Raw genomic sequence first — 22,377 nt, forward strand, 5'->3', positions numbered from 1 at the left:
TATTTTTAATATTTTAGAATTAAATTAAAATATTTTAATTTTAATTATAATATGGTTTTGCTGAATTATAAAAAATAATGTAATGATACTTGCTAATCTATTTGATTCAGTTTTAACATTTTTTCTATTAAAATTAAATGAAATTAAAATAATTAAAATTTTTAAAAAATAAAATAAATTTTTAATTTTTTAATTAAATATTATTTATCCCTGTCTATAATAACAACTAAAACACCAGAAACATAATAACAAATCCTACCTAGCACAGCTAATTAGGGCAAGATAGACCAAAAAAAGACAACAAAATCAAAATTAAGTCTAGAATGCCAATAGATACCAGAGATTGTTAACTATTTTTAATTCAACTGAATTAAAATTAATTTTAAAATTATAAAACATTGAATTAGAGTGAAGAGGAAGAAAAAGAAATGAAGAAGCAATCGATTACTTTGATATTAATGGAGTGGCAATAAAAAAGTTTTTTTTTTTCTCTAAAAAAGGAAAAATATTCTAATTGAAGTTTAAATCTTAAACGTTGCAATTTTAAAGCTTATTATAATATTATTAAAAATTAAAATTTATTGATAAAAATTATTTTTCTAACTACTAAAAAATGTCGTTTCATTTACTTAAAAATCATTTTCTAACTACTAAAAAATGTCGTTTCATTTTTGACTAATCATTCTATCTTACTGTACTCTGTTTGGTTTGAGCGAAACAAGAGAGAAGAGAAAGAAAAAAAAAAAAAAAAAAAGAAATTTCTTATATTTTTCTTATTTTGACATGAGTTAAAAAGAGAACTGAAATTTTAACAGTTCAAATCCACACACATTTAAATAATTTTTTTAGATTTTATTATTGACTCGATAGAAAATAATTAAATTAAATTATTTAATTAATTTTGAGCTAGCTGATGGGATGTATATTTTTTGCAAAATATTTTTCTCTAAATTAATGAAAAATATAGGAAAATAAATATAAAATATTTAAATTGATTTATTTATTTTAAGAGATAAATTTAATTTTCTCCTCTAAATTACTAATTAATCCAAATAATATAAAATAAATCAAATTTCTTTTATTTTTTATTATTTTTTCTTTTTAATTTCATCCAAACATGAGTTACTTTTTAAAAAGTAGAATAAAATAAAATAATGTTAAAAGGGTTTTCATATTTTCTGGATGTTTCCATATGCCATTATCCCCTCTAACTTATCTCCTCATTTTTGTTAGGCTTTGTGGAAGAGTATTGTACTTTTGTAGCCAACATAAAAATTTAATTAATATTGAAGTAAGTATGTTAAATCTTTACTTTATTTTAAATTCTACTCTCTCAATTTCTAATTTTTATTTAAAAAAATACATATAAATAAATTAATAATTTTTTAAATTATATAAATTAAATAATAAAATTTTTAAAATTTTCAAATTAAATATAAACAAATGTGCTTATAAAATAATGAGACTTATTAATCAAGTAAGTGTGATGAATGAGACAATGTGTCAAATCTATGAAAACTATGAATAGAAGGATTAGACACACTTCTTGATGGGCCTCTTTACTTGCTATTTTGTGGAAAGGGAAATGTTTGACATTTGAGGATTGAAATGAAAGGAAGTTCCAAAAGTCGTGGCCTCCTCAACCAGAAATGGAAATTGATAACGTATGTATGAAAATTACTCTATTTGAAATTAAATAATATAATTAAAATATATGAATTTACTTTAAAATTTATCATAAATTATTTAAATTTATTATTTAATTACACTTTTAAAAAATTAAAAAAATATATATTAACAAAATTATTGTATAAATTGTTAAATAAGTATAAGTAGAACAGAAAATCAAGCTGCAGATTTATTTACAAAAGATTTTAGTGGCAACAAGTTCGAAAGTTTCTATCATCAGCTTGGCGGGGCAAACAAAGAAGAAGCTGATGTTGAGGGGGAGTATTGAAGATATCAACACCGACCACCAACACGTGGTCATTTGTTGACCAAGCTTATTACCATCTTCTTTTATTTATTTATTTATTTGTTAGCTGGCTTAGTGGTCTACCGAATTATTAGCTAGTTTTAATTACCTAATCGTTTTGCTGTTACCGATTCTTTAGTTGATAGTGAATCTGTTTTGCCACGTTCCTATGACTCAGTAAAATGTTGGTAAAACAGATTCACTATCAACTAAAGAATCGGTAACAGCAAAATGACTTAGTAACTAAAACTAACTAATAATTCGGTAGACCACTAAACCATTAGCTAACAAATAAATAAATAAATAAAAGAAGATGGTAATAAGCTTGGTCAACAAATGACCACGTATTTGCGGCTGGTGTTGATATCTTTAATAACATTTTCATTTATGCTTCCAATAAAATCAAAAGAACCCATATTTAAAGGTTAAAAATCATTTTACATTCAATTGAAAAATATTTTTAACATTTTTCGATGTTTAATGCATTTAAATAATTAATCAGTGAAAAATATTCTACTAATAAAAAATAAAAAGAAATTTATAATATTAAATTCTGTTTGTTTAAAAATATTTTTCATAAAAAATATTGAGTAGATTTTTTTTTTGTCAAAATTAAAATAATTTTAGCATCTTGATCATGAACTTAATTATCTAAGTATAATGTTGATAAGCATGAGCTATGAAATATTCCTCTATAATGTCAAAATTGCAACTCAAGCATTGATTATTGATTGAAACCAACCACAAGTATGCATATTGAAAACGTTGTCTTGTCCGGCTCACGTTTTCTTTTCTTTTATTTATTTATATTTTTTTTTATCATGCAATTGCAATTACATTAAACCATGGTGTTGCTGGCTAAGTTGTAATATAGGAACTAAAAATAAAAGGCTCACCCACAAAACACTACAGCAGCTCAGCAAAGTCCAGCCCGATTGAAACACACCGCATCCGTTGGCATCATCAACGGTCAACAACAACTACATCAAAAAACTCTAAGTAGTAAAGAACTACTATGTAGAGGTTAAAACAACTAGAATACTAAGGATAGAACGACTCAAAGCCCACCTAGCACAGCCAATTAGGGCAAGGTAGATCATAAAGAGCCGACAAAATCAAAATTAAGCCTAGAAAACCTTCCTTCATGAGGCAACTCAGGCGCAATGCTGAGTGATACCAGAGATTAGTTTCTTCCAATCACTTGATCAATTTCTTTTTTTCATTTTCAATTCCGATTGAAATTAAATTTTAAATTAATCAAATTCAAATTTTAATTAAAATATAATTAAATTTTTTAAAAAAAAGTTGTAATACTTGTTACCATTTATTGTCATTTAAATGTGAGTAGTCAGTTATTAATAAACTTTAATTCAAGTGCATTAAAATTATTTTTAAAATTAAAAGGCTTTGAATTCGAGTGAAGAAGAAGAAAAAGAAAAGGAAGAAGCAATCGATTCCTTTGACATTCGGTCTTCTAGTAGGTCAACCTCAACAAAAGGGGTTCACACTCATCTCAATGGGATGGCAATGATAATTTATTTATTTTTTCTAAAAAAAGAGAAATATTATAATTGAAGTTTAAATCTTAAAATTTGCATTTTTTAAAAAAATTATTTTAATATTATTAAATTATTGATGAAAATCATTCTTTAACTAAAAAGATTTTATTTTTCATTTTGTCTACTGAATCCATCTTGCTTTACTTTTTAAAAATTAGAATAAATAAAATAATGTCAAAGGTTTTCATATTTTCTGGATGTTTCCATGTGTCGTCATGCCCTTTTTAAAGCTACTTCCACAATTTAGGTGAGGTATTATATTATATAATCAACCGTTTGGAACAAAAAGGTTTTAAAAAAGTATTTTTTTAATAAATTATTTTATTTAAAAAGGAAAAAATCCATTATTTTTAATTTTAAAAAAATCATTTAAGAAAGTATAAATTGCATCTAATTTTAAAAATAACTTATTTAATTTATATGATAAATTATATATAATAAAAAAATAACAAATTAATTTTACACTAAATAAAATTTAAATCATTAGTATAATTAGATAATTATTATTTATGATGACTATGCGATCTCTGATCAAATTTTAAAAAAATAAATTAGTGTGTCATCCAACCTACTGCTAAAACAGATTGAATTAATTAAAATTTTGAATTTACTAGAGAAAAGTCTAGTTTATATTATGTGATAAAAATAGAAAAATATGTCCGACTATGCCACTGCTCTATTAACACATGTTGAAGGAAAATTAAATAGTGACCTTATAAAAATAATCAAATAAATAAATCTGTATATATGAATCTGCATAATAAAAATAAATCTTACTATACAGTTATATATTATTAAATAATAATAAAAAAAAAAATACATTACTCTCACACTAAATTTATATACACTCTAAAATTTTATTTCTTTTAAATTTCAGAACATCAGTCTGAATTTAACTTTTTCTACTCTTGTATTATATTTTTGTAGATAATATAAAAATTGAATTATTTAATTTTTAATAAAAATTTTATTATAAAGACGTTGAATTGTACACTTATTTATTTTTAATTACTTAACATTAAAGTATTAATAAATTAACAAGTGCCGACATAACATTCAAAGTGTAGAGTGCAACTAAAGTGTTAAATATTTACTTTAATTTTTTTTTAAAAAAAAAACAAAGATGGAAAAATATAGAAATATATAATAATAGTGGATAAGATAATTATTGTTTGTATCCGATTATTTAATTTTTTATGTAAGATTCATTATATCACTGTATGTTGAATTTATATAGATTAAATTTATATAATTTTTTTAATTATGATATTACTAATTTAAAAGAAAATTAAGAAATAATTATTTTAAGTTGAAAATGAAATTATTTTTATGTGAATGTAATTTTCCTATTCAAATAGTCAGACATGAAAGTGGTAGAAAATATGTACCAATTTTGAGATTTAATGTAATGATATTAGAATTGTAAAATTTTAAATTTAAATTAATTATATAAATTGATCTTATTTTTAAAATTAAATATAAACAAGTGTGCTTATAAAATAATGAAACTTATTAATCAAGTAAGCGTCGTGAATGAGACAATGTGTCGAATCTATCAAAACTATGACACCATGGATTGATCCATTTTAGACACAATTCTTGATGGGCTTCTTTACTTGCTATTTTGTGGAAAAGGGAAATGTTTGACTTTTGATGATGGGTAGAGTTGGTTTAAATAAAAAAAATAATTAAATTAAATTAATTTAAAATTTTAATTTAATTTTTATATATTTTAATTTGATTTGATTCGATTTAATTTTTAATTTTAAAATATTTATTAATTTAATTTAATTTAATTTAATTTTAATAAAAAAAATTAAAAAAATTAAACTAAATCAATTAATAATAATAATATATTATTTTTAATAATAAAAAGAGATTAGATTTAAAGTAAATTATTCTAATTAAAATTTAAAATATTTTTATAAAAAATAAAAAATTATTAAAAATTTAAAATTTTCAAATTGAATTGAATTAAATCGAATCAAATCAATTTAATTCGATTAATCAAAATCAATTTGATTTAATTTATATAAATATTAAAATTTTAATTTTTAATTTATTAATCAAATCAAACTGTACTGCTGTAATAAGAGGAAATGGGTGTGCTATACGTGAAAATAATTTTATTTAAATTTAAATAATATTATAAATTATTTAAATTTATTTTAAAATTAATTATTATTATTTAAATATATTTAATTTTATATATTTTAATTAATAATTTATATAAATAAATTTATATATATATATATTATATATATAAAATTTAAATTTATTATAGATATTAATTTTTAAATAAAAATCTAATTCAAATCTGATTATACATTATTTAACTATATTTTATTAATATTTAATTAATTTAAATATTTAAAAATATCTAATCCATTCTAAAAAACTCAACTTCAAATAACTCGAAATATTTAAAATCTAAAAAATAAATAGTAAAGCATTCAATATCTTAATTATTAAACTGTTAGTTGTCTAAATAATTATCAAAATAATTTTTTCAAAAAAAACATTATAGTACACTTAATAACTAAATAAAATAAATCAAACTGGTCCAATCCAGGATAAAAATATTATAATTAAATTAATATAGATATAATAGCAATACAAATTGGATTTTATTTAATTTGAGATTAATTAGGGAGATTTAGTAAGTATTTCTCTATCCCGTAAATAAAATTATGTATTTTAGTAATTTAGATTAATATATTTGTTAAAAGAAATTCAATTTTTAAATTGATTAAAACCAAATCAAATAAAAAATTAAATAAATCAAACCCCACAATTTGATTTGAAGAACTTAATTCTGTGAATCAGATTTGGCTTAAAATCGAACCAAGTCCCTCCATGACAGGGAACCATCATACAATTTTGTGGTTAGCGAGCCCTACGGTCCATATCCAATTGAGCATGAACAATTATTTCAAGAGTTGGGCCTAAACGATTGGGCTTCACTTCGTATGAAAAAATGAATTGGGTTGAATTCAACTCGACCCATATTTGAATAACGGAAAATGGAGCCACCAACCGTTATAGCGCTCTGCGTCGTTAGTAACAATGAAGGGTGCAAAAACAAAGCTAAAAGATCCCAAATATTAATCGATTTCTCCGAAATTCATGCTCTCTCACAAGTACCCAATTATTTAATTCCCTTGAATCTCGATTGCTTTTCGCGGGTTTTGAAGAATTTGAGAAACTGTTGCGTGCTGAATTGTGTTTGTGCATTTCTTCGGCATCTATGGAGTCTTCATTGAAAATTGGGTCGTCGATTGGTTTGCCCATTTCTTCATCTACAGTAAAACTTAATCAATGCCACAAAAATAAGGTCGGTTATGGGTTTCGATTCGATGGAAGCCGGTCCATAGGGAAAATTTGTGCCATCACTCCCAATGGCTCTGTTTCTCCCTCTTCTTCTCATGAGGTCAGTCTTTCAGTTCCTTTTTTTTTTTAAAAATAAATTTTTATAGCTGTTTCCATTGTAGCTTGTGCTCTGTTGAAGAGAATTGGCATCTGGGTAATCATCCGTTGGATATTCAATTACTGGTTTCGAGTGCTATCTCATTTCACTTTCATTTATTAGTTTTACTTTATAGTGGTTTTAGCCTGAGCTTTTGGTTATTAATGGGTCAAAACTTGAGCCTATGTGTTGCTTGTTTTAACTATATGTTCCTTTTTTCGGGAAATGATCGTTGTATATAGTAATTGATTTAGTTATCACATTTGCTTTTAATCATGCTTCTCGAGTTGTGCTTCTTTCAATTGAAAGGAAATCACTTTCACTGAACGTTTTGACCCATGAAAAAGGCTATCTTAAATGTCCATATTACTTAAAATTGAAGTATGTGTATGACCAGTATGTTAGCCTAGGTGCTTACAGGAGTGAAAGGGTAACCTTGAAGCGAATAAATAAGAGAATCCAACATAATCAAATCGATTTTTGATAGTAGCTACTTATTTTCTATGGATGAGCTATGTGGTGCTAGTGTTATTATTTAATGAATCATGAGCGCAAATTCTTTAATAAGGTATTGTTTTAATTGTACAGGCAGAATCAAGGGCAGTGGGAAATGCACATAGACAAAGAAGCAGCCTTGAATCACTTTTTTGTTATGATAAGCCAATACCAGAGGAGAGAATTGAGAAGCCTGTTGGTACATCTTTAGCTGAAAAAGCAATTGGAAATAATCCTCGATGCATTGATTGTGAGGCCAAAGGTGCTGTTCTTTGCACCACTTGCTCGGGTTCAGGGTTATATGTTGACTCCATATTGGAGAGCCAGGGAATCATTGTGAAAGTGCGCTGTTTAGGTAAATTTGCTTTCTCTTGGAATGGCATATGATAGCAAATGAACATACTCATCTATTGACTATTTCATCTCCTCTATGCTCTTATATCCCCAGCACGACTGCTTGTTTATATTATTACCATTCAGGTTTTGCATCAAATTATCTACCTTATGATGCTGCAAAAGGAAGTAACCTTGACAAAGGATTGGACAGTTTTAACTAGAATCACTGCTCTGAGCAATTCTTGACTTATATCTCCTGAAAATTGCCATTTTTTTTTGCTTTTCTAATTTTCAAAGGAAAGCCTTGATTGTGGAATAATGTCTCCGTACCTACTTCAGCAAATTCCTAATCCCAAAATTTTAGGGCATTTCTCTCTCTCTCTCTCTCTCTCTTCTTCTTCTTTTTTTTTTTTTTTTTTTTTTTTTCCATTAAAGGAGATCTCTTTGACCTTCTTTTGTATGGACTCTTTAGGTTGTTCTCACGGTCCACAGACGGGAAAAAATAATTTCTGGTTCTTTTTCCCGTCTTGTCTTTTTTAATTAAAAAAAAAAGATACCTTTCCTTTTTTCTTTCTTTATTGTAAGAAGGAATTTATTGGTTTTCTTAGGCTTTGTATAGAATGTTTAGGTTTTTCTCATGATTCACTGACTTCCCCCTGTACTTTTCTACCCATATTTTAACAAGATGATTATTACATTGAGCTTAGGGTCTCTGCTTCTCTTTCTGTTCTGATCAACACAGTCCCCACAGGAATTCTGTGTTTAAGAAGTTTTCCTTTCATATTCTAATGCAAGTAGAACATAAATTCTCAGAAGCAATTCTCTGATTAGACTACTCTGCGATATTGGAATTTGTATTGCTAGTTCTCCTTTATGGTTTATTAAAATAGACATGTATTTTGTTTGTGTTCTTGTCCGTCCATTTCAATTTGTTGTATTTTCTAGATATTTTTGGTTTATTCATATCCAGCCACTTCAACCTTGACTTAGTTTTGTATGAGGGCCTTATAACCATTGCAAGACTTACTTTTCTTTGTATAACTAGGATCCTTTATGCTACCTTGAATTAGTTTTGTTTAAAGTAAATGTTGCCATATTTTAACCTTAAAGCCGTGGGGCTTTAGTAGGTTCACAATTTCTTAAGATTTGTTGAAATTTTGGACTTACAACTGGATGATTTGGCTAGTTTGGTTTAATCAGGAGATCCAGATTTTTTGTGATCTTTTCCGTGGGGGGGGGGGGGGGAATCTATATTTTGTATTATCTTTATTTAGGGGATATTATGATGGTTTTAGGAGTAAATAATTGGTTTGGTGGAATAAATATTAAATAACTTCACTGAGACTAAGAATGTGGTTGTTTTATTGGAATTTTTTATTGAAATATAATGTTCAGAATCATGACTAACTTTTCTACTATGGAACTTCAGTCATGATTGTGGCTTAGGAAGAAAAATAACATGGTTACCTGATTGTTAGTTATCTTGATTTACTGCCTTGTATTTGGGAAAGAAAATTATTTGTAATGTGATATTTGTTATTTTGCAGGTTGTGGAGGAACGGGTAACATTATGTGCTCTGAATGTGGTGGACGAGGTCATCTTGGACCCAGATGACCTGCCCCTTTCTTCTGAGGATTTTGTTGTGGCCTGGTTTGCTCAAACATTTGCGTGTTAAAGATTATCATTGTTATAGTTATGTAGTCTTGAGATATTGTATGGTTCCATCTTTGGTGATTTCGGATTAATTTTGTGCAAAACTTTCATGTATTTGGCTTTATTTATTTTTTAATGGAATTCTTCCACTATGATTCGTGCCTCATTAATTCGTTTAAAGTATCAATTTAATTGCAAAGGTTAATCCTTTACGACTTGATGATACCAGGTGGGATTCTGGTGTATGACCATAGTCCATGTTTGTTTGAGTGAAGCTTAATATTTTTGAAGATCTTCGTACTAAAACAGAAAAATTGGAGATGACATTCGATCTAAAAGAAGATTATGATTTACATTAGGTATATGTCATTCCTAAACCAAAAGGTTAAACTCTTGAGGTATTTGCACGTTTCTAAGTGTCGATCAATCATCTTCGGTCGTATATCCAGTACAAGTTTTTTGACTCAAATGTAACCATAAGTCCAATTTCAGTAACCATGTCAAAGTTGGCTTCCAGGGTTGTTAGGTACCATATCTTTGAAGCTGTTGAATGCGAACTGGAATGGTTGGGTCAAGCCACAGGCTGTGTGGATTGTCTGCATAAGCAACGTAGTAAGCAGAAACACATGCTTGTGGCCATGCCATTGCTATCCGACACTGAGGAACAAAGAAATTGACAACAAGCCTGGTCAGTTACAAATTTTTTTGGAAAGAAATTGTTTAAGAAGCTTATTTAATGTTCAACTGCTAGCGAGTTCTTACTTTAAGATAGCCTATCAAGAAGGCATAAATTGACACTTCAGTTACATAATTCTTATGAACTACAAGTGTCCATGTTCCTCCCACCAGGGTGCATACTGCACCTCCTGCTATCCCAGATAAGAAACAGAATGATCCTGTAAGGTCTGAATCAATTAGCGGTTCCAACCCCACTCTCATGAAAGTCTCCCATGTATCCATGGATGCTTGCACAAACCCCTTATTGTAAACCCCTACCTGCACAAAACCCCACTTATTCCCATAGGTCACTAGTTTTGAAGCTATAGCAGAATAACAGTTAGCACAGGAGCACAAAAACTCATCTGTACCCCCCGCAACCAGCCTAATCGCACGGGCAGAGCCTCGGATTACAGTAATAATCGGGACAAGGGTAGAGCCTATCAATATATTACCCATCAGGTGTTTGATTGTGTCTCTCAAAGCAACTCTTGTGCCCATGTCTCCCCTACATGCAAAGTGCAAGTACTTGATGCGTGCAACTGTAACCTGCAGTGTGTTTTTCATCACTTGCATACTCCATATCAGGCTTAGGAGGATCACCTATATGAATAAGATATATATTCCAGTTCCAATAATGGTGGCGCCACCTATCCCACACACCAAGAAGCTGCAATACATGAGGCTTGTGAGGATGGAAACAACGACCAGAGCAGTAGTTTTAGCAGGCAGGAAAGCTGTGGAAACTGACAGAACTTTGATGGCATAATTGAATCTGGGATTCACCCAACAAGCATAAAGCGATTGCACGAAGGCAAAAACAAGTACAATTAAAGCTATACCTAGGCTTGCAGCGGAGCCAATTAGCACCAGCAGTATCCCAACTGCGCATGTTAGTAAGGGGCTAAGCCAAAATGCTGCTCTTATGGCTCTTGAAGGGTAGCAGAGGGTGATCCATTGCCTAGTGAAAGCCACAATTCCGGAGCATGCTGTTGCAGTCAGAAGTGGGGGATACCCTTCTTGGGGTGGAAATTACGGCTGCGAACAGAGAGGAGTCCACGAATGGTGAGGAAGATTACTGGGATGGTGGTTAAGACTATGTGTATAAAGAAAGAAAAGGACTCGGAAGAGCCTCTGGACGAATTGCCTCGCCATTTGCAGTCTTGATTCTTGAACCTGCAAGAAAACAAAGCAAATAAGTTGATAATTTAGAAAGTCAAAATGTACGTGTGTGACACATTAAATAACAATTTTTTTCTATATATTGAAATATTTTAATTTTTTTACTAATATTTAATAATTAAATTTAATAGAAAAATTAATTAAAAATATATAATTTCTTAAATCTATTTTATCATTTTTCTTTATTTTTTCTCAATTATCTTGGTTGTATATTAACAAATTTATGGAGCGATGATTATTGAAAAAAATAGATGAAATAAAGAATAATTTGATCAAAATAAGACATATTTTATCGTCATTTAGATAAAAGGGAACGGAACGGAACGGAGTAATATAAGTAGTTTGGGCCATGCTTGAGGCCCTATCTATCATCAACCAACCAAAAGCAAAAGCCATAGGGCTTGTTTGGTAACTTTCTAATTGAAACACGTGCAATCCCCTCTTAAAGAGGCCGTCTATTTTCTTTCCATTCAAGTCCCACTCCAATCTGATCCCTTCGCTCACACAACCCAACTAATATAGTAATTTTGCACCTACCATGACTAATTAAAAACTCTTCATACCAACTAATACAGTGACAAATGGAGGCCTTCCCTTCAAAGTAAGGAACCCAAACAACATCTACTCCACACACTTCCATGCCTTTTTATGTTCATTATTCCCATCTCCCACCTTCCACCATTAACCATTTAAACTACCTTTCATTTCCTCTCCTCTCCAAGAACTTCCCTTTTCAGTTTCTTCTTGCTCACCAATGAAATGGGTATTAAAATTTTTGCCATTCTCTTCATGGCAACTTCAATCTTCCTCTCCCTCTTGTACATCCCGGCAAAATTAACCATACCCATGTCCAGATTCACCCCAGTCATCAACATTAACATGCTTAAAGACCACAAGCCTTACCCAGTAAACTTTGCTTACTTAATTTCTGCTTCTAGAGGTGATTCCAAGAAGCTAATGAGGGTGATTAGGGCACTCTACCATCCAGGGAATTATTATCTGATTCATGTGGATGCTGATGCACCAGAGGTAGAGCACAGAGCAATAAGAGAGTTTGTGTCCAGTGACCCAGTTTTTAACCTTGTAGGCAATGTTTGGATTGTTGGGAAATCAAATTTGGTGACTTATAGAGGCCCTACAATGCTTGCTACAACTCTCCATGCTATGGCTATTTTGTTGAGGACTTGCAAATGGGACTGGTTTATTAATCTTAGTGCTTCTGATTATCCCTTGGTGACCCAAGATGGTATGGTGAGTGGCCTTGTTGATATTAGCATAAGCATATACTCCATTACTGCCTGCAAAATTTTCCATATAGATTTCTCTTTTTATCATGAATTTATTTATGTATTTATTACTAATTAATTTCCTTTCCTTCTACTCTTTTATCCTGTTAATAATGTGATTTCTGTGTCCCAATTTTGTTTCCAGATCTAATTGATGCCTTTTCTGCCTTACCAAGAGATCTCAACTTCATACAGCACAGCAGTCACTTGGGGTGGAAGCTGTGAGATTTTTTTTTTCTTTAATGAAATTTCTGAACTTTTTATATTCTTTGTTCTTAAATATCTTGTTATTTTAACTTATAAAAAGTGAAATCTTAACCACTGAAAAATGCATATATTATTAATCAGGAATAAGAGAGCCAAGCCAATCATAATAGATCCAGGGCTTTACAAACTCAACAAATCAGAGATTTGGTGGGTTATCAAGCAGAGGAGTCTCCCAACTGCCTTCAAGCTCTACACAGGTTTTTCCCCAATCTTTTTTCTTTTTAATATATGAAAAAACTACATTGCATCCATGCTCCACAAATTAATGGCTTATATATTCATTTTTGTGTTTATCAGTAGCATGTGAAGTGTGGAGTTTTTGCAGTGGAGGGACATGGATCTCATAATAGTTTAATTTTGTTTTAGATTGGGCCCCTGTGTTTTGGATATATTAAAAAGTGTTCCCCTCTGTTTCCCATTTTTTATACTTCAACCTATATTGTCCCAGATTGTCATCATATCAGACCCCTGCCGACAAGGATTCTTAAATCCCTCACATCCCAAAGGATTGATTTGAAATTTCCTAATGGCAACATTAACATTAATTAATAAACTAGGAAAAAATATATAATAAAAAAAAAACCTCAACCTCCTTTTTGTTTTATACAAGTCAGTTTAGCTTGCATCATCTGGCTACCAAAATCTCATTTTCTACCATTTTTCTTCTAATTTGTGAATCATGGTTGCTTGCTTCAAATGATGATTAAGACTTTAGGCCTAATCTTGGAAACAAAGTAACATAATTGGCTAAGATGTCTATTTACATATTCTGTACTTAGAAGAAATTAATGTGACAAATGTGTGCTAAGTTACACCAATTCAAGGAAGCTAATAGAATGAACTTTCACTTTGCAATTGTAGAATCATCCAACTAAATGTTATAGAATTACTATTTAGTCCTTGAGTATTGGAAAATCACTAATTAGTTCTTCAACTTTTAAAAATACATTAAAATATCTTAAAATTTTAAAAATCTATTATTTAGTTATTCCATTAATTTTAACTATTAAATGTTAAAAGAAAAATTTTAAATGCCTTTACACGAACAAATTAATTAATAGATAATTTTACAGAACTAAACACCAACTAATGAATTTTTTCATAGCACAAAAATTAAATAATTAAAATTGAAATATCAAATAATAAATTTTAGTAAATTTTCGTTAAAACAAGAGTTAAATTTTTTTTTGTTCTCACGGAGTGCTATGTGCATTTGGGCTAATTACGTAGGTGATGTCACAAATATTCAATTCATGTTAAAAAAGGAAAATGGGTGTTAGTGCAGGACAGTGTAAAAGGGGTGGAGATTAGATTTGAGTAAGAGCATAAGTAGCAGTCACTTCCTGTAATGAAAGGTTGATATGTTCACTTTCATGAATCTGTAGTCTATGTGATTGTCTTGTCCCTTTCTTTCTTTTTCATTATCTATTGTCATTGGTCCCTCTAGATAAGTGGTTCTTGTTGCTACTTAGCTGGCATTCATGTCATAATCTGCATTAACAATTCCTCTTAATTTTGATTATATATAAATATATGTTGACATTTTATCAACCCACTTAACTATGTGGGTCCACCATTGAAATGAACCAACAAATTCCTTAAGCTTAACTTTAAATTTTAATTTAATCACTATCAAGAATGATCATATAGAGATTGGATTTCTAGAGAAGCCCTTCAAGGGATCAAGGACAGACAGCAGCATGTGCTAATTGATGTTGGGGTCCTTGGGAAACTCTCACTGTCACTCTTACGGAGATTAATGTATTAATATTCTTGTCAGAAAGAGAACCACATGGATTTATTTAATGTTCATGTCAGTTGCCCTTCATGTGCATGTATTTTATCAAGTACGGACAAGAAAATCAGTTGAATTGCAAAGAAATTATGGTTTCATCTCAGTAATATGTTTATAGTGGAATTCACAAGAACATTTTAATGCTGGAACTGAGTTTTGTTAGTACAGTCAAGAGTGAATATGGGCATATCTACTTTTGATTTTGCTTTTTGGAAGTGATATTGTGTGAATGTGAATTTAGTGAAGTCTGATCTTTTCCTCGTGCTATTTTTGCAAGAAAAGAATATATTATGAGAATATAATTTATGTAATATCAGTCACCCATGTGTTCTGTGGGCCGACAGGCTCTTTATTCTCAAGAAACCTATAAAAATATTATTTAATTTATAAAATTTTTTTTTATTTATTCTCTTAATTTAAAAAATATATTAAAATATCTATGATGTTTTAAAAGCCTATTAATTAATTATTTCGTTAATATTAATGGTTTAATATTTTATTATTTAATCTCTATAATTTAAAAAAAAAATTTAATTAATCTCTCATATTTGTAAAAATTTATTAATTAATTTTTTATTATAATATTTAATAGTTAAAATTAACGGAGAAATTAATTAATAGACGTTTTAAAACGTTAATAACATTTTAATATATTTTTTAAAACTGCATTTAATGAATTTTCTATAATATATAGACGAATAGTAAATTTTCAAAAAAAATTAATAAGAAAATTTTATATAAGCGGCACTTTTGATTTGTTAGATTTGTTAGATGCTGATTATATTTAATGTTTATACAGGTTCAGCTTGGACAATATTGTCAAGATCTTTTGCAGAGTATTGCATTCTGGGTTGGGACAACTTGCCAAGAACTCTCCTCCTTTACTATACCAACTTCGTATCCTCACCAGAAGGCTACTTCCAAACCCTCATATGCAACTCTGAAGACTACAGAAACACTACAGCAAACCATGATCTTCACTATATCACTTGGGATACACCTCCTAAGCAGCACCCAAGGAACCTGGGGCTTAAAGATTATAGAAGAATGATCCTGAGCAGCCGTCCATTTGCCAGAAAGTTCAAGAAAAATGACCCAGTTCTCGACAAGATTGATCGTGACCTTCTTAAGAGATACAATGGACAGTTTACTTATGGGGGTTGGTGTTTGTGGAGTGGGAAGAGGCAGAAAGCATGTTCAGGCTTACAAAATGAGAAATATGGTGTTTTGAAGCCTGGACCAGGGTCAAGAAGGTTGAAGAGTCTGCTCACAAAACTTGTATCAGAAAATAATTTCACTAAGAGACGATGTAGATGAATACATTTCTCCATTAATGAGGGGAATCCTTATTTTCCAGTATGTTGGATGCATATAAAAGCTACAATGAGATTTATAATGAAATAGTTTATTCCAGAATGAGCATTTCAAAACTCAAAATCCATTACTTTCTGGCATGAGCTAAAGGGGCCCATGGCTTTATGTCATTGAGCCTTGGACTTTTTAAGTAGTTCTTTTTATAAGGCCTAGGTTATGATCTTCCTACATGTTTGGGAAGTCCCACTTTTCATCTAACGGTCACCTTACTTAAATATCTACAACAAAATCATTTCACTTTTTTTCATTTAATTCTCCACCGCCCCACAAACAATATAACGGTCAGTTTTTTCGCTTTATGCATATCCCAACACTCAGCTTTTTTACAAACTTAAGCTCAAATCCAAATAAACAATAAAATAATGATTTATAACCTTAGTACAGCAATCAAAACGGCTACCTCAAAATGCGGCCATTACAAGTCTACAGAATTTGGTCTGACAGCGACGGTAGTCGCCGGAAAAAGTTAAGAGGGACAGACGGCATGTCGTCACGGAACCTTGGGTGGCGGAGATAATAGACCCCTGACCCTAGCACAAACACCTTAAACGGCACCACGTAAAATACCAATGAAGCTAGCAAGCAAAACACAACAAAAATCCCAGTCGCTCTTGGATCCCTCCAATTACACAGTGCCTCTAAACGCTCCCCTTGAGCTGCAAAATCACCTAAAAGTGTCTGGGCCCGCCCCGATAAAGCTCGCAACCTATCGTATCGAATACGAACCACGTCAGCTGATCGTGTGGTAGGAAATCCATCAAACTCTTCGTCAAGTTCATCCTGCCCCACAGCATCCACGTAAGAGAGCCTTGGGTCCATGTTGTGTGGAATCCTTTGGCGATATCGAAACCTCAATGCTAAAATCAAGAAGGCATACATGAATACGGTGGGCAGCAGTAGATGTGGACATAACACAACAGCCACAAGCAACACATGGACTAGAATAGTAGTTGGTGGGTGTACCCACGTGCGAATCCCATCCAACCAACGTGCCAATGCAGCGGCACGTGTGAGACATCCAACAACTCTGAACCAGTTTGCCTTGCTTCTCCTCATGCTCCACATGTGTGTATCACTATCTAACATGAACTGAACCACTTCTTGACCCAATGGCGGCTCGGATCGGACTAGCCGAGATGTGACTATACGCATGGCTGTATGGCGTAATATGTCTTGTTGGGCTGGACCTAAAGGGCGTACGTAGTGCATTCTGGGAAGCATTGGAGTCGTGTACGCTTGGATTAAACTCAGCCATGATGTGCATGAAAATCTAACGGCTATCTCAATGTCTCCCATTTTCTTGGCCCCACCAGGTAACAATACGGTAAGCGAATAAGAATTTAGGTACACTCGATTTGTATCAAGTGTTGATAAGCGTATCCGTATTTTTCCGATTCTGATATCTTTTCCTGGTTCATCCCGCTTGTACCTTCCATTGTCAAACACTCCAATGGTGAGTACGGTGCATGGATCATATACATCCCACGTGTACTGCTCATTCCACCGTGGATTAAATCGGTCAAGGATTGTGCGAGTGCGAACCCACTTGGGTCCATACTTGGCCACAACGTAAGCATCAGTAGTCCCACGTGTACCATCCTTTGTTTTCACCGGAAGCAGATTCGTGGCCCCTCGGATCCCCACCTCTAATAGCCCAATGGGAGCTTTGGCTAATTGCTTAGCCGCAGCTCTAACATCGCTAGTCACGTGTGCTGCCTCATCTAGCACGTGATAGCCGCCCTCCAAACATACTCTCACGTGTATCCTCCCTGTGTACGGCCTATTTTCATCGCCAATCAAATTGAACCACCTCGACTTCAGCTCCGTATGATCATCTGTACGGCGCTCTACGCTTGCCATATGTATTTTAGCATGGCCCACAGACTGCCCATTGGTCACATCTTCCACTGTCACAACCAAGAACGGCTCAAATGGCTCAGCCGCCACAAATACTAAATCTTCATTCCACGTGGGATTAGCGGAGTTAGAGGAGGAAGACCCAGCTGAAGTCCTTCCCGTTTTGAAAACCTGTGCGCCAAGCTGAGCCTTAACATATAGCTCCGGATTCCTAGCCTTAGGTTCGGTTACCGAAGCTAGCTGCAAATCCTGGGTTTGGATAACCGTTAATCTCAAATACCAAAGCTTTGGCGACAAGTACACCTTGGCTCGGGTCTCGGGTATCAGGCCGCCTGAATCCGACTGCCAAGCCTCCTGAAACGCCTCATCTGCTTGAGTTCCAATCCAAACTGCCAGCATGACGTCATTTCCCGGCGACTTCTCTGATTCCAAACTGTACCATTGAGGAGCCAGAGGACTGTCAGGTGGTACTCTCTTTGGTACCTCCTGCAAATCAAATGATACTGTACCCAAACAACTCTCTGTTCTCTCCTCGTTCTCTTTCTTCTCCTCTGCCCACACAGAAACCTCCAGAGAAGTTGAGTTCAGTCCCTCTTTGTCAAACGCAAAAACTTGGTCCCAGTCTTTGTCATTCTGGGTCGTTGTTTTGATGCTGTGTGTACCGATCGCAAGCTTTGCATACATGGCGGGATTAGATTCAGAGCTTGCTCGTTTGGCCTTCACAACGCGGACATATAGGAATGCCATGCGATCTACTAGATCGTAAGCACCGCGGCTGCGATCGCTTGCCAATGACCGGAGTTCAAGGTCATTGATTGTGAAATCGGAACTTTTTCCGGTTGCTGACGGTTTATCCATCTGCTGCTGCTTTGAGGCCTTTTCCTCAGTGTGAGCCAATGGTGGATTATCCACCTCAGCAGGTGCTGCTGGAGGTGCTGGAGGAGGTTCCTCAGGTTTTTTCGATTCTTTTTCCTCCTGTGGTGGATTTGGCTTCTCCTCTTCCTTTTTAGCTTCAGTAGACGGCTCTGCCTTTGGCTCTTCTTTTTTCTCCTCCTCTTTCTTCTCTTCAGCTTTCTCTTCCTTCTTCTCACCTTCTGGTTTTGCCCCATCCTCAGGTGGCTTCTCCTCCACCGCAGCAGGAGCCGGCGCTTCTGGCTTTTGATCCTCTGGGGCGGCCGGTGGATCCTCATCAATATAATAAACTTTCAACGCAATCTCTCCTTTAATCTGTGAAAACACGCTTCTTTTCTCCAACGGATAGTAAATCAGAGTCTCCGATCCAGATTTAACAAACGCACTCCCGGCGATCTTTACTTTACCAAGAAAAGTACTTCGTTTTCCAGTCTTCTTATCATTATAAAGATTGATCTCCAAGATCTCAGCAGGCATGGAGTCGTTGTCATGGACTAAAAATTCAAGCTTTTCGTCCCACTCTGGATTGAGATCTCTGAACTTAGTCTTGGTCCTCCGCCGCTGGCCGTCAAAGTCTACAATAGCATAAGCACTCGCAGTCCCTTGGCCGTCTTTTGGCATCAGATTCTTCGCGTTGCAGACTTCAACGATTAGCTTTCTACTGCAAGTTCCCGACATTTTAGGATGATCGATCAGTGAACTCGATTAGCTAAAGACAAACTTTACAACGATGTTTAGAGAAGAAATAAACAACAGAGCGAAAAGCAGAGTAATTGAACAAAAGTGGTGTAGTGTAATGAAATGAAACGAAGTGGGACGAGGGGCTTTTAAAAGTCTGGAGGAGGAGCGTGGACACGTCAGTAAAGACACATAGGACAAGAATGGCCACGTGGATAGATCTTGGAGAAGGAAGAGCGTGCCTGGTGCTGAGTTTTTAGATTAATGGGCAGGTAAATAGCAAATGGTAATTACAAGACAGTGATTAGTTTAATGGAAATGGAATAAAAAGATGAAGATTCCCATTGAATTCAGTTAATTTGGCTGGCAGCCTTCCTAAACTAACAAATAATAATAAAGGCACACAAGTTGGTGAACAGTGATCAGTAGTCTCTGCAAAAATGAACGTTGCTTTGTTGGTGTGTTGTCAGATAGAGAAAGAAGAGAGTAAATAAATAAAGTTGGCGTAACGCGTTAGAGCAAAAAAAAAAATTCAGTGATCCATCTTCCCCTTGCTCTCCGTCACTGACACAAAGATGTTTTTTCCATTTATCTAATAACAGTGGATGATATGATCCGATTTAGCCTTAATGACATGTGATTAAGTTATATATAAAAAAACTAAATAATAATATTACAAAAAACATGCAGCAGAATTCAAGTAAGCAAAGCTCTATGCTCCCTTAGCTGAAATCTCTTTTCGAGAAATCGTTCTAGAGATTCTCTCAGCACTAACCCTACAATCATTATATATATACATATATATATATTGCTATTATTTCTCATGAATGATGTTTACTTTTTAATCTAAGATCGCTCACAGAGATTTTGCAAAAATAAATTAAATTTTAAATATAATATTAATAAAAATAATACATAATCGTATATATAAAAATCAATTTTTTTTTTTTAAAAAATAGGGGTGAGCCCTTATTTTATTAATCTAGGCTATAAAAGTCCCAATTTATCAGCGTCTAGTCAAATTTTGATAATTGAGATTATATTATTCTACACATTTTATTTATACTCGAAATAAATTGCTTGTAAAATATAATGTAATTGGATCTAATAATTATGGCTATATTTTTTAAAGGGAGATTTATAATTTAGTCTATGAATATTGTCATTATTAATAAATCAGTTCCTACATTTTCATAAACCTATTAAAACGTCTTTATCTTTTATCTCTGTCAACATAATAGTCATTTAACCTATTTTTACCATTAAAAATATAGCAAAAGACCAAATTTACTCTCCTCCTCCTCCTCCTCCTCCTCCTCCTCCTCCTCCTCCTCCTCCTCCTCCTCCTCCTCCTCCTCCTCCTCCTCCTCCTCCATTGATTCTTCCTTTTCCTCTTCTTTTTTTTTGTTATTCTTTGTCTTATTCTCCTTTTCTTCTTATTCTTTAAAGAATAAGTAGAGGAGGAGATTCTTCTTATTATTCTTTTTTTTTTCTTCGTCATCTTCTTCTTATTTTTCTTCTCCTTTATCATCATTATCATCTTTTATTTTTTTTTTTTAAAGAAGGAGGAGGAACTATTTCGTTGACAGAAAGAGGAGTGATTATTTTATTAACAGAAAAAAACAATAAAAACATTTTAACAGGTATAAGAAAAAATAAAAATATTTTAATAAATATAAAAAAATATAAAGACATTTTAATAGATTTCTGAAAATATAGGAACTGATTTATTAATATTAGTAACATGTAATGACTAAATAAAAAGTTTTATTTGAGGGTAAAATTAGATTTTAAAAATTTTCTCTATCATTTTTCATCTATTTTTAATGGAAAAAATGACAGAAAAACTATTTCGTGTACAGAAAAAAAAATATAAGAACGTTTTAATATATTTTTAAAAATGCAGAGACTAACTTATTAATAATGACAATATTCAGAGGCTAAATTATAAATATTTATTTTTTAAATAAAAAATAAATAATTTCATGAGAATTAACACAAAATAATAAATTTATTGATTTTAATATAGAGAATAATAAATAAAATATTTTTTTATTGATATTCAATTCGTTCAAATTTTACTGGGACAAATTTGAATTGAAAAATAATACTTATTAATTTTTAATAGGATACAATTTTTGTGTATAGAGTTTCCGCTATTTGAATTGGTTTGACTAATAAATTTCAAATTTAGAGTACTCCCAATCAAACCCGTTTACTTGTAGCGGGTTTATCTAATTTGTGTTGTTATGATGAATTTGTATAGACACTAATAATTTATAAAAATAAATAATAATAATAATAATAATAATAAAAAAGTAATTGAAAAATTAAGAATTGAGACTTGTGATTGTGAAATTTCAGTTCAAAATAATTTTTAGTTAATCAATTTTCTTGGAAAACATTAATTTTTATTTCAATTAAATTTCAAATGTATTCCTTTCTAATTTTAATAATTTATTTTGTTTTAGTCAAAAAAGTATTTTAATTCAAAGGGTTAATTTATTTTTTAACATTTACTTAGACAGATTTTAATTACATTTATTTTCAAGAATTTTTGTTTCAATTAAACTTCAATTTATTTTTTAATTTACCTTGTAAGAGCTTCTTTTATCTTAATTTAGTATTATTTTAACCTTAATTGCTAATAAAAAAGACAAAAGAAAAAGGAAAAAATGAAGAGGATAAATTAATTTTAATTTCAATTTTCAAATTTTATTTTAATACTTTTAATTTTGGCCTTTAATTCTTAATACTTTTATATTTTTTTTTAACTATAAAATCAAAGTTACTTAAAGTAAAATATACCTCTAAAATCCTCAGG

At 31.6% G+C, this 22,377-nt stretch overlaps 3 protein-coding genes and 1 pseudogene across 3 annotated transcripts; 2 read left to right on the forward strand and 2 right to left on the reverse strand.

Moving 5' to 3' along the window:
• Window positions 1–6,580: 6,580 nt before the first annotated feature.
• On the forward strand, window positions 6,581–9,637 carry LOC110620252. The gene is made up of 3 exons (XM_021763904.2): window positions 6,581–6,964; window positions 7,589–7,850; window positions 9,379–9,637. The coding sequence occupies exons 1-3, from the start codon at window positions 6,782–6,784 to the stop codon at window positions 9,444–9,446; spliced, it is 513 nt and encodes a 170-aa protein (XP_021619596.1). The 5' UTR covers window positions 6,581–6,781; the 3' UTR covers window positions 9,447–9,637.
• Window positions 9,638–10,007: 370 nt separating this feature from the next.
• LOC110620251 lies at window positions 10,008–11,357 on the reverse strand (annotated as a pseudogene).
• Window positions 11,358–11,911: 554 nt separating this feature from the next.
• LOC110621367 (beta-glucuronosyltransferase GlcAT14A) lies at window positions 11,912–16,162 on the forward strand. Its single transcript, XM_021765627.2, has 4 exons — window positions 11,912–12,630; window positions 12,816–12,891; window positions 13,019–13,134; window positions 15,532–16,162. The coding sequence occupies exons 1-4, from the start codon at window positions 12,144–12,146 to the stop codon at window positions 16,047–16,049; spliced, it is 1,197 nt and encodes a 398-aa protein (XP_021621319.1). The 5' UTR covers window positions 11,912–12,143; the 3' UTR covers window positions 16,050–16,162.
• Window positions 16,163–16,323: 161 nt separating this feature from the next.
• LOC110621366 (FT-interacting protein 7) lies at window positions 16,324–19,726 on the reverse strand. The gene has a single exon (XM_021765626.2). It carries the CDS (start codon window positions 19,551–19,553, stop codon window positions 16,530–16,532), a length of 3,024 nt encoding a protein of 1,007 aa, XP_021621318.1. The 5' UTR covers window positions 19,554–19,726; the 3' UTR covers window positions 16,324–16,529.
• Window positions 19,727–22,377: the final 2,651 nt, after the last annotated feature.

Source organism: Manihot esculenta, chromosome 8, assembly GCF_001659605.2.
Source record: "Manihot esculenta cultivar AM560-2 chromosome 8, M.esculenta_v8, whole genome shotgun sequence".
Lineage (NCBI taxonomy): Eukaryota > Viridiplantae > Streptophyta > Magnoliopsida > Malpighiales > Euphorbiaceae > Manihot > Manihot esculenta.

What these genes read in the sequence shown, in the direction of transcription:
- LOC110620252 (XM_021763904.2), top strand. Translation starts at nt 6,782, where the DNA reads ATGGAGTCTTCATTGAAAATTGGGTCGTCGATTGGTTTGCCCATTTCT. An exon ending in CTCCCTCTTCTTCTCATGAG is followed by an intron (nt 6,965 to 7,588) that starts GTCAGTCTTTCA and finishes TTAATTGTACAG; the next exon opens with GCAGAATCAAGGGCAGTGGG. An exon ending in TGTGAAAGTGCGCTGTTTAG is followed by an intron (nt 7,851 to 9,378) that starts GTAAATTTGCTT and finishes GTTATTTTGCAG; the next exon opens with GTTGTGGAGGAACGGGTAAC.
- LOC110621367 (XM_021765627.2), top strand. Translation starts at nt 12,144, where the DNA reads ATGGGTATTAAAATTTTTGCCATTCTCTTCATGGCAACTTCAATCTTC. An exon ending in TCCCTTGGTGACCCAAGATG is followed by an intron (nt 12,631 to 12,815) that starts GTATGGTGAGTG and finishes TTTTGTTTCCAG; the next exon opens with ATCTAATTGATGCCTTTTCT. An exon ending in AGTCACTTGGGGTGGAAGCT is followed by an intron (nt 12,892 to 13,018) that starts GTGAGATTTTTT and finishes ATTATTAATCAG; the next exon opens with GAATAAGAGAGCCAAGCCAA.
- LOC110621366 (XM_021765626.2), bottom strand. Translation starts at nt 19,553, where the DNA reads ATGTCGGGAACTTGCAGTAGAAAGCTAATCGTTGAAGTCTGCAACGCG.